Consider the following 12,853-nt stretch of genomic DNA (forward strand, 5'->3'; position numbering starts at 1 on the left):
TAATACAGTCCAGGAATGTGTATCACACAGCACATGTATGTTTTGTGTGCTAGGGGCCTATCATTTGAAAACAGCCCAAAGTTAATCTTTATACTACCCAAATGTATTTTCTTTGAATGTGGATTTCACTGCTGTTTCAGTGAATGTGAGTTTCAAGGGCAGAGTTTTAATGCTAAGTCTATATTCATTGTGAGACTGCATTGCTTTGTTTAGCAGATGTTTTAGTGTTTGTGCTGTAAAATACAAAATAAAACTTTCAAGTGAAATCCAAATCATCGTAGAAGTAAAGCAGTATGCATATTGCAGTGTTTATGGTAAATGGGGTGAAATAGCCAAGTAATGGGACATTGGAATGGCTGCAGGGGGTGGCTCCATTCAACCAAGATTTTGTGAGGGGGGGGGGGGGAGTGGCAAACTCAGACATCCCCGGCTCAGCTGAACTATACCTCTCAACTATCCAGATTTTCACAGAATTAATTGATTTTTGCTTCTTCTTTTTGGTTTGTTCCTCATAAAATTTGTGGTTTTCTGGCAAATCATTTAGGAAGTATGTCACTAAATAATGACAGAGCAAGACCTGTTCTAGCAACTAAGTTTTATACAAGAGCAATTTTTAGTCCTGTTTGTATATTCCTCCAATATATTTGGCCTTGTCCAGATTTCCTGCGTTAACAGGTTGAGAGGTACGTGCAAAATGCTTTATAGAATTGGGTATATCCAAACCTCTCAACTGTACCTGATTTTGGCTCAAAATGTTGCACTCCCTCTAATCCCTCTGCAACATGTCAATTTTGGAAGAAAACATGATGATCAGAGTTATAGATTACTTTTATTTCAGAAATGCATGTCAATTTGTTTATTTTGTCAGCTGCTCAGGCTAACAGTGCTAATATTAAAAAGTGTCCCTTCTTTGACAGGCTCCCAGCTGTATTGTGTGACTATTTTATATTTTTGCATCACATTTTGGTCCATTTTTCATAAAATTGTGGTTTTCTGGCAAATTAGTGGCAAATCATTAAAGATTGAAGTAAGAAAATAATGACTGGCATTTCAGTTTCAGATTTCGTACCCTTCAGAAAATTCATACTAATGCATGACCTACTATTCTATTAGAAAGTTTATAAGAACAATATTTAAATATCGTCCTTAATTTTGGGCCTGACTTTGTCCAGATTTCTTGCTCTGTGGTTGAGAGGTATGACAAATGTGTTGGGGCCTTTGCAGTCAGCCAGAGACATTTCAAGTTATGACATACTTGTTGCACCCCACTCCCCCTTGTAGTGACTCTGGATGTGTCCAAGCAAGACAAGGAGAAGTTATGCAGTGTAAATGTGCAGAGTACCCCCCCATCCAAGGTAGACACAAGTACTACATTAGCTTTTCATCTGTCTTGCTTGAATTTGCAGAATGTTTTGGTTTTCTGTCATATTTTTATACTGTTGATTAAGTAGCAATGATTTCATGACCATCAGGTAAGCTTGTCTGAGATTGTAAGATGCAAGTAAGCTTACTGTTAAAGAATTACCAACATTGAAAGCCTTTTTGTTGCCATGCAGAGAATACTTGCATAACTAGATAACGTATAAACCTTGAGTATTGAAATGCATATGACAGCATTTGTAATAAAGGACAGGATTACAGTATTTTAAGAAGCTCATTACCTTTGTTGGAGCCATGCAGTCATCTTTGCAGGCTTTACCCATAAACTAAACAGAATGCCAATCTATCATGTGTGGTCCATAACCTGTGCAGTAATCCTTTAAGCAATTTAGCTTGTTTCTTGTTTGCTGTTCATTTTTACTTTGGTCATGTTTTCCCCACGAAACAAGTAGATAGTTGTCAGGTAGCAGGTCTTTTTTGGGTAAGAAACATTTTTACAAGTGGGGGTATTACAGAGATTGCTACTTTCAGCATGTTACTTCGTACTTTTATAAAGCTGAATGTAAATTATAATTAGAACTGCAGTGCAAAGAGAAGTTGTTTGAGTTGAGTGCTGCTTGTTTTTCTTGTACTTGATTTTGACTGGCATTCCAGTAATGTATTTAAAAAGTAATATTTTTTTCATGCCTCACAAGCTTTTTGTTTCCATCTAGATATTAAGTAAGCTGTCATGCAGCCAATGCATTGAAATATTTTTTTTCTTCATTTTGTCTTGATTGGACTCTCATAATGACTGTTTTGGCACCCAGGGCAGTATATTTAATTAAAGTTGCAGTTTTTGTGGTTTTGAGCATAGCTCCTCCCCTTTCTAGTTGGCTGCACCCCTTCCCATTGGCCCCACCCATTCAGCTATCTCCTGCAGCCCCCCTTCAATTTGAAGTCACCAGCCGCCACTGAGTTATTTCCTATACATCTTGCTATCAAAATCATGACATTCATGGTCCCAGGCCAAGGTTAATATCAAGACCCTATTTCTCCTATAGTAAACTTCAAAAATTCAGACTTCTTTTTCAATAAATTAAATTCTGGCAGTCATTCTTTGTCCCCTCAATGACTAAAAAGAGATTGTCCACAAATCTGTCATAATAAAGATGTACTCCTTTCTCATTTGACTCATTGTCATTTGCTCCCACCAACCTAAGACTATATTAGCAAATGCAAAGGCAGCAGGAGACCCCATAGCGACCCCATTTTATGCTTATAAAACTGGTTATTAAAACAAAGTAATTGTCCAAAGGCAATTCCATTAAACTACAATAAAAGTTAATAGCACGATTAACAAGCTTAGTAAAATGACTTGAATATAATCTCCTACATTTACTTCATGCAGAATGGAAGTAAAAAGCATATATTTGTAGTCATTAAACAGTTATCAACATCATAAATATAATTCTTTGAACTTTCTAAATTTAAGAAATGCCAAGAATTTTGTATAAAAGAATCAAAAGTCTGAATGATCGGATTTAAAGTGCCCTCTAAATAAAGCAAAATTCCTTCCGTGGCATAATTAGGTACAGAAACTATCGGTCTAAATGGCGAGTTCCTCTGGTCCTTATGAATTTTGGGTATACCAAGCTAGGTACCTATAACTGGATTCCCGAGGAACCCACCCTTTAGACCAGGGGTGTCCAACCTTTTCAGTTGCAAGGGCCGCATTGAGTCAACAGAAATGGTCTGGGGGCAAACGGCAAGTGAGGACCAAAAAAAAAAAACAGGTTTATGCGGACTAATATGGCTGTATTGTAGGTGAATTTGAACAATAAATCAATTAATAAATGCATAATATTTGTCTGGAGTCCTTTGTCATCTTTATAGTTCATACTTCAATCTTAGAGGTTACTAGTAACAGAACAGGGGATATCAGTTAAACATGAGCCAGTAGAAATGTGCACAACTAAATGCCAGTGAAAAGTCCCAAACAAGCATGTAGTGTGTGAAGCATATGTGTTTATGTAACAAAAGGTTGATCCAGTCAAAGAATAACACAGTATTCAAGCTGGATCCATTTGTGTTTGAACTAAGCATGTCAAAATGGTGATTGCTTGATAGCACTCTGGTCTAAAAAAATTCACCTGTTGAAAAATTACATTAAGACTGTTGACAGCTTTACACCAACCCATTGCACTGAATCTGCCCTAGTAGCATTCCAAAACACCATCAACCAGAATCATAATAAAGGACAATTTACGGGCTTCTTGTTCTTAGCTCTGTCCTAAACTTTTGAAATGATTTCATATAAATTCCTACTAAACTACCTACGTAACTTAAACTTCAAAGACAGTATGTCTGATACTCTACTTATGGTCCACAGGGATGGGCTATGTCAGGCACTTCACAGACTTAGAAAACAAAAATCACAAAAGCTGTGAGTATAACCAAAGTGTGTTAAGGGCAACCAATTCTACTATTTCCTTTTATACCAAAATTACATCAATAATAATCCAGAACAGTTCTGGCCAGAAGTAGCTTGCAATAAACCGACCTTTTCCTTCTTTGGTACCATTTGAGAAAGCTATGAGGTTTAATATTTACTTTCACTCATTTATTGCAGGCTGTCCTTCCTTGATAGTTATTATCAGTACATTCTCATTCAAGACCAAACTATCAAAGTATTCTTTATTTCTGCTTGGTCTGCTGTGTCTTATTAAAAAATAAAATGAAAAAACTTCTGCAAAAAATGCAGCTAACAGCCTATCTTCACAATGTGTGAACATCACTGTGCCTTCAACTTATTACATCAGTATTATTAGTAAAGTTTTCTTATATCCTTTACATTTGACTGTTTTCTTATATCCTTTACATTTGACTGACTGTTTTCTTATATCCTGTACATTTGACTGATTATTAGTAAATAGTTCACTTAATTGTAATACTCTCACTGACCAAAGTGGTTCTTACTGCTCTGATTATCACTTCCCTAGTTTGCCTAATTAAAAAAAATACTTGCAAGCTGTGAACGTTTTTAGAATTTGGACATGTTAATTGTAACAGATTAGTACATGACTGTTTTCTTAATCCATATGGAGTTCAGAATTGGTGGTCATCATATCTCTGCACCTGGGTGCATATATAATTATTGACACTGCTAAGTTACAGTTTCCTTGTCAGAGTCTTCAGCAATACTTCCATATATATCCAGCATTCCAGTACTGTCCCTATGGGAAGTCACTCTGCACAAAGCAGTGATGCAGGTCGGACATGTGCCTGATGTTGGAACTGTGGGAACTGCCTGAATGTACACAGAAATATGCGACTTCAAAGTCTGGAACATCAACTTTTGTTTGATGTACTGGTATCCATGTGGACCATGCAAGACCTTGACAGCAATGTGAATTCAGGCAATGGCCTTCAGAACCTCAGAGGAACAGGACATGTCACAGAACCTCCACATTGTGGAGTCGCTTTCTCTTCTGTGATCTACGGGAACCACACGTGCCCCTCCACAAGCTGATACTGAGGAACTGGTGCAGTGTCTGTGAGGCTCATATCTGTGTTACACCCAGGTGCCCAAAGACAGCTGTTGGAAGGTCCACATAGCAATGACAGTCAATGTTATAAACACAAAAAAATAACAAACCAAACTGAACAGACAAACCGAAGATCAAGACCACAGTCACAAAGCAAAAATACAAATAAAAGCTTCAAACCACTTCACGAGTAAAGCTTTCAAGTGAAAAGTCCTTTCTCAAAGCATTAACGCAAAAATCTCTTATTCAGTTATTTAAATATGTTCCCAGAGAAATCATACTATTAATTACTTAATTAATTAACGATAAAACATTTAAAAACAAAACATTTAAAACACAGCCAATAATTAAGCCATAATATATAAAAATTATACATACTGAATATGTTAACACAATTTTTGATGTCTCTGCATAAGTATAGGCTTAATACTAAAAGTAGAATTCAACCGCTCCTCTGATAATTTGTCTGAGGCACTTAGATTTACAATTGTTTGTGAGAAACCTAACTCTGAAGTTAATGTTTGAGATCACCCTTTACGTATTCCAAACAAGTTAAACAGATCTTATTAAAATTACTTACCTTACCTTTTGCTATGCAATGTAGTGTAACTGTAGTCAGTGAAATAAAATAAATCGTCTCTGCACGATCTCGCTCCTTCCTTCAGCTTTACCAGAACTATAAAAAACGACCGAACGGTGTTTTTGCGCATGCGCATACCAGCGGAACGACGCTGGTATGAAAAAACGTGAAAAAACGGAAGTTGGCGCATGCGTAGAACAGCAAAAGTACGCAAATGTGTAAACACACGGAAAAAAAAGTTAAATTAAATTTAAATTTAAGGGTCGCGGGCCGCATGGAAGAGCTCTGAGGGCCGCATGCGGCCCGCAGGCCGCAGGTTGGACACTCCTGCTTTAGACCGATAGTTTCTGCACCTAATTATGCCACAGAAGGAATTTTATTTTATTTAGGTGCATTTTAAATCCTATCATTCAGACTTTTGACTCTTTTATACAAGATTCTTGGCATTTCTTGATTCTTGGCATTTCTTAGATAAATGTAGAAACTTCAAAGGTAATGATATTTTTGATGCTGATAACTTTTTAATGACTGTAGATGTATGTTCCCTTTTTACTTCTGTTGCGCATGAAGTGGGTATGGAATATGAGATTATATTTAAGTCATTTTACTAAGCTTGTTAATTGTGATATTAATTTTTATTGTAGTTTAGAGGAATTGCTTTTGGACAACTACTTTATTTTTAATAGGTTTTATAAGCAAAAAAGGGGGTAGCTATGGGGTCTCCTGCTGCCCTTGCATTTGCTAATAGTCTTAGGTTGGTGGGAGCATGGAATGAGTCATGAGAAAGGAGTATAATATTTATTATGACAGATTTGTGGATCTCTTTTTAGTCATTGAGGGGGGCGAAAGATGACTAACCAGAATTTAGTTCATTTATTGAGTACAAAGTAAGTTTACTATAGAAGTAGGGTCCCAGGTTAATTTTCTTGATATTTACCTTGACCTGGGACCATGAATGGTCATGATTTTGCTAGAAAGACGTATAGGAAAAGTACTTTTTCCAACAATTATCTACATTACTGAAGTCATCCGAATTTTATGGAAAATATCTTGAGGGGGCAGTTTATAAGAGCCTCCAGGATGACTACTTGATATAGTCTTTGTTCAAGAAATTAATTTTATTAGTAGATTATTTGAAGGAGGAGGTTACAGTAAAAGCAGGTTGGAAAGTACTGCCAAGGAAATTTATTTCTGAAAGGACTACAGAGTTTCCTCCTGTCTTGAGACATTAATTCTTTTAGAAAAATATCCCCCATTAGTTCATTAGGAGGCAAGAATACAGTCTGTAATGTGGATATTGCTATAGATAGATTGGCCATCAGAACTATCGTTACAGATGCTTGTGAAATATTTTAGAAGGAAATATGGAACTATTTCAGGTAGTAAGAATTAGTCCTAGTTTTGTTTATAAAAACAGATTTAATTTTAAAACATTACAAAAGGACACTACCAAATTGTTGCTTTGACATTTTTCTAAGAAGAACAAATGAATGCATAAGGTAATGTGTTATATTTTAGAAGGGTCTTTTATAAATTTAAAACATTTAAATTATACTATTCCAGTTCCAGGAGTTTTTAATTGTAATTCTAAAGAACTTGTATGCATGTAATTCTTACTATGTGGGGATGACCACTAGGAGTTGAAAAGAAATAATTAGCACAGTTATGCTGCTAGGAAGAATGATGATCTTGTTTCCCTATATAAACATAAAGTTGAATGCAGAGTATACAAAAAAATGTATTTTTTCAGTACTGGAATCTGTACCTAAGGGTATGGGGATGGGTAATTATAAAAACAAAATTGAAGAGAGAAACTTTGTGGCAATTAAGATTAGGAGCAGACAAAGCCCTGTGATTAAATGACTTAATATCAAATGTTTTCGTAGAGACCAAAGGTGTAGGGTTTTTTAAGTTTCAGTTTAACAGTTCTCTAAGGAACTACTATTTTAATGTGATTATTCAGGTTTTTCTAGGTTATCAAAAAATGAAAATATAGACCAAATAAACACCACCGGCACACGTCCAGGAAGCAGTGATGGGAATGTAGCTAGAACAGCAGCCTCCAGATACACGAACCACAATCCAATAATCCACAAACGAAGCAGATAAAGCAATTGTGTTTATTGCACGATCCACAAGACAAGTACACACACTAGTTAAGCGCTTTCATCTGCTACGCGCAGACTTCATCAGAACTAGTGCATCCACCATTACAACATATTTAAACTGAATTTGGCGCCAAAAACAGAATAACTTTCTTAAAGATACAATGTAACAAATATTCTCTTTATATACGTAGTCAATGTAATAAATATATAGTGAATCTTAAAATTACCCTGGTTAAAAACTTATATTGTATTAATTAATATGATAATAATAAAAAAAAATTTTAAAAAAACACTTATAAAAAATACATATATGAATATTGAAAATACTTCATGAGCAACTATACCACTAATTTAATAACCGAAAAACATTTTTTGCAAGTAAGAAGACATACTATTAGAATCCATGATCAAAAAAGGTTTAATACTTATGTATTCATTGATACCTGGACTCCTAGTAGCATCTGTCAGCATCTGCCATTTACTTTCCTTACATGCTAATCTTGTTTTCCAATCGCCTCCATATAATAAATCCGGCTCTTGGTCTATAATGATAAATGAGAATGTATGATGTTCCCCATGTTCATTAATATGTTTATATAGGGCATTTTTACAATCTTTGACCTGTATCCTGTAATAATGTTCGTAAATGCGTTTCTTTAACTGCCTCTCTGTTTTGCCTATATAATAGGCTGAACATGCTTTACACAAGGCTAGATAAACTATTTGTTTTGTATTACAATTTCCACCTCTATTTCTAATCAATGTATGATTTACATCACCCAGGATAACATTGGTCCTCTCATTAACATATCTACATTGATTACATCTTCCACATTTCTTGGTTGTTGTAATTCCTAGTTTCTTATATATCTTATTGTAACTTGCTTTTTCTAACAACCTTTTAATATTAGGTCCAGTCTTATATACTACCTTTGGTTGATTTCCTAAAATTGATTTATTGGGGTCTGATAATGTTATCATATCCCAATATCTATTTAGTATTTCTTTTATCCTATTTGTATATGGTGTGTAGGTAATTACACAGACTCTTCACTTATTATACTGGTTAACACTATTTTTCTCTTTTATATTTAAAGAGTTACCCAACAACGGCATATATTTATGACCTCATTGTGTTTTGACATATTCTATGGTATCATCTAACATTCCTTTCAGATATCCTCTATTCATAAATAAATTATGGATTAACTTCATTTCATTTTCCATCTGTTCTATACTCTGACATCCTTGCACCCCGGATGCATTGTCCCTTAACTATATTTTTGAATATGTGTGGGGGATGTTTACTAGTAAAATATAAGTAATCCATTAGAAAAAGTATTTTTCCTGTGGACTCTGGAAGAAAACCCTTCCTTGGTTTGACTGATATGTGTCCAAGTATGCTATACCATGATTGCTAATGTTGTGTGTGAATTTCAAAAATTGTGTCGTTCCATTAATATAATCTAGAAAATTCTTTATATTTTCATATGATCCATTCCATAAAATAAAAATAAAAATGTAGTCAAGAAATCTTGCATAAAAAACTATATTAGAATGGTATTCACTGTTAAACACATTCATTTTCCCAGTCTGACATGACTAGGTTAGCAAGTATAGGGGCGCATGATGCGCCCATAGCAACTCCTTTGCTCTGTCTAAAAAATTCACCTTCAAATGTTGTATAGTTATGATCCAACACCAAAGTCATCATATCTAATATAAGGACAATTTTGTCCCATCTTAACTGAGAATATTTTCTTAAGCTGTTTCCAAATCTTTCTATTCCTTCTTCTTTAGGAATGCTGGAAAAAAGATTACATACATCTATAGTAACAAAAATTAATTGATCTGTCCACAATTCCGGTCCCAATTTTCCCAAAAAATCTCAGGAATCCTTAATCAGATGAGGTATATTATGATATATATGTTTTGTCCATCTATCTATAGTTAGTCCTATATTATACGTTTTGGATCGAGATCCCGAGATTATAGGTCTAAATGGAGGTTTATCTATGGACTTATGTACCTTCAGTATACCTACTATATGTGCCATTGCTGGATACTCTACCTTCAAAAATTCATATAATTCCTGAGTAATTCTGTTATCAATTAAATATTCCTCTATAGTTAAATCAATTCTCCTATATCCTATATTAATTTGATTAATTGAGACAGTCTCGTAATTTCCTGACTCATATAATATATTATATATTTCTGCATTGTATGCTAAGTTTGTAAATAATACCACACCCCCTCCTTTGTCAGGTTTCATGATTCTTATGTCCTTGTTATTGATAAGCTCATTTAAACATATCCTTTCTTTAATAGTAATATTATCTCCCAGTATTTTATTTGATCTATTTATTTCTTAAGCCAGTATAATTCCTTGCACACCATCTTCTCATAGTTGTTCACTTGTCTATTGCTAATGGGCATATATTTACTTTTGTTCTTTAATTCCGTTTCCACATATGTCCTATTATCTTCCTTTTTGTTCTCAATGTAATGCTAAGTTAAGTCTCCTACTGAATAATTTGATTTCCTTAATATGATCCACTAAATCAAATTTGTTCGATGGTATGAATTTCATACCCTTACTCAATAATTGATAAAATTTCTCCTTAATATTAGACTCAGTATAACTAAAAACCTTAAAGCCTTTATGTGTGCTCATAATATGATGTTTCTCAATATAATTGCTATATTCCCCACAGTTGTCGGATCCTTCTGACACTAAACCTTTTTCATTGTATAGTCCATAACTCTCCATATTCTTGGTCTGTGATATATTCATCTGCTCAATTTCATCCTTCATGTGTATCTCCTGTTCCATTGTGTATAAGATTTCTTGTATATTGGATGGAACCTGCCTCCTTGAAAATTCTCTTCTCTTTGTGTTTCTCTCGAATCCCTATAACTCATATGTCTTTCTTTCGACTGTAATTTTCTATCATGTGGCCATATATATGCTTTGTGTTGTCTATAGGTTTCTGTATCACGTTCAATCTTTCTATTTTTTCTAGAGAAAACACTGTCTGCTTTAGTGTCAGCTATGTAAAACTGCTTGTGATATAAATCACTCCATGAATCAAAATCTGGATGTTGTACTATAATTTCATTGATACTTTCTACTTCATCGACAAGTACAGACAATTTTTCATCATAACATTTCATAAGTAATTTCATGTACATATAGCCAAATTCGTCAAATTATTAAATTCAGTTATCACATTCTCATTATATTCCATTCCCATAGGTAGTTTGAAAAATCTCAAACCTTTGGGTACAATATGAGAATTAATACATTTGGTAAGATATGCATTGTCAACTTTAATATTTTTAATCTGTATCAATTTATTACCTAAATTGTATGTCATATTCTTAATTGTATCCTTCTCTCCACTTGCATATCTTACTTTATTAGAAGGTGATTGATGTATTTTATCAAATTCATAGTCATTCATTAAAAAATGATCAATCAATTCATTGTTGGAACGTACTATCTTATGAGAATTGTGATTATTCTCATTCCTATGCTCGGACCTAGTGTCCTGACATAGACTAGATAATTTGTTTTTAACAGTACCTTTAGTGTTCGCTTTTCGTGTTCTTGCAATAGTTGAATAGGTTTTTAGCGGTAATGTACTCTTTGGTTTCGCTCCACACTGTTCAGTTTCCACCCGACTGTGGAATAGACTAAAATCGAATGTAAATTCTTTCTCTGGTGTCAGTATCAAGTTACCACTCTTGTGGACCATATCGAGTAAACCCTGCCTGGTCTGCGTGTCTCCTTTGTCCTCACAAATCTGTCCATTTGGTATGTCATTGAGTGTACTGGTATCCGACACCAATACAATTTCTTTACGTTGACAACAATGCTTCCCCGGTGAAGCATTAACAGAAGTGCGCTCCGTACACACATTCTGTTTCGGCACTTCCAACATTAAATGCACCATATCCATAAGCTTTTTGACCTCCTTCTGTAAAACTGCTACTTCAGCTCTCAACAATATAAACTCCTCGCTTTTCGAAGCAGCTGACGCATCCTCACCCACTCCTGCCATGACCGGAAAAGCAACTAGTGAATATCAAAAAATGAAAATATAGACCAAATAAACACCACCGGCACACGTCCAGGAAGCAGTGATGGGAACGTAGCTAGAACAGCAGCCTCCAAATACACGAACCACAATCCAATAGGTTTTTCTAGGTTAACTATTGTTAATTAAGTATACGTGTGGTTGATTTTAGACTTTTCACTGGTTGTGTGGGCTTATATAATGAATGTGTTTTATTAGTGATATGTTGTTCTGATGAAGTCAGTTTGTGTTGACGAAAGTGAAGAATAAATCAGTGATATGCTAATTCAACTGCTTTTTGGCCCCTTTTTTACAGTACAGTGTGCTTTCTTTGGTTTGGATATGTATACATATATATGCTGCCTTTCTTGCTGTTTACTAAAATATGTATTGCTTTGTGTTTTGGTTTGCAGTTTCGAGCCTTAGCACCAATGTACTATCGTGGATCAGCTGCAGCTATAATAGTCTATGACATCACAAAAGAAGTAAGCTTTGTTTAATATGCATGGCATGCTGCTGTTTTTTTGGTTGTGTTGTTCAGCTCTAACTTGTGTGTTTACTCTAGGAAACATTCCAGACATTAAAGAACTGGGTAAAAGAACTTCGGCAGCATGGACCTCCAAACATCGTAGTTGCCATTGCAGGAAACAAGTGTGACCTTAATGATGCAAGGTAAATATTAGTCATTTATGCTTGTTCAGTAAGTCCTTGACTTTGTAGGTAACAGGCTACCAATTTGTCAAAGCAAACCACTTGAGAAGCATTTTTTTCACATTAAGTAAAACCCATTGACTTTCAGTTGCATTACTTTCCCTGCTTTCTACTGGGAGCTCCTGGGTGACCAGTCTGATTTTGCATCTTGCGTCTCTCTTAACCATCCAGTCCTAGCTAAGTGATATCAAGGACCAATGTATATACGGTCTATTTTTAAACTGGGTATCCAAGCCTGAGTGGGACAGCAATCCTGTGAACATGTAAGATTTTAAGATCACTGTTGCAAAAAGGGGCAGAGGTTGAGTTCACACCCTTCCACATGTCCTTAAGATGACACCCTTGCTTGGAGATGCCTGCAGACCTATGAGCACCAGTATCTTAAGACTGATGTTGGGCCGACTTTCTGTCTCCCTAGAAATGTGTGTTTTGTTCTGGAATCCTAATCAAGGATGCTGTCAAAAC

The 12,853-nt window shown here is 35.1% G+C and overlaps 1 protein-coding gene across 1 annotated transcript in view; it reads left to right on the top strand.

Annotated features, from left to right (window-relative positions):
• The window catches only part of RAB22A (RAB22A, member RAS oncogene family), a 596,809-nt gene that overhangs the window by 398,724 nt on the left and 185,232 nt on the right, over window positions 1–12,853 (top strand). The window contains exons 4-5 of the mRNA XM_044090072.1: window positions 12,091–12,162; window positions 12,243–12,349. Coding sequence (XP_043946007.1) covers window positions 12,091–12,162; window positions 12,243–12,349 — 179 coding nt within the window. The remainder of the gene's footprint in view (window positions 1–12,090; window positions 12,163–12,242; window positions 12,350–12,853) is intronic.

The sequence above is a fragment of the Protopterus annectens genome, chromosome 12.part0 (genome assembly GCF_019279795.1).
Source record: "Protopterus annectens isolate FY-2018-M chromosome 12.part0, PAN1.0, whole genome shotgun sequence".
Lineage (NCBI taxonomy): Eukaryota > Metazoa > Chordata > Ceratodontiformes > Protopteridae > Protopterus > Protopterus annectens.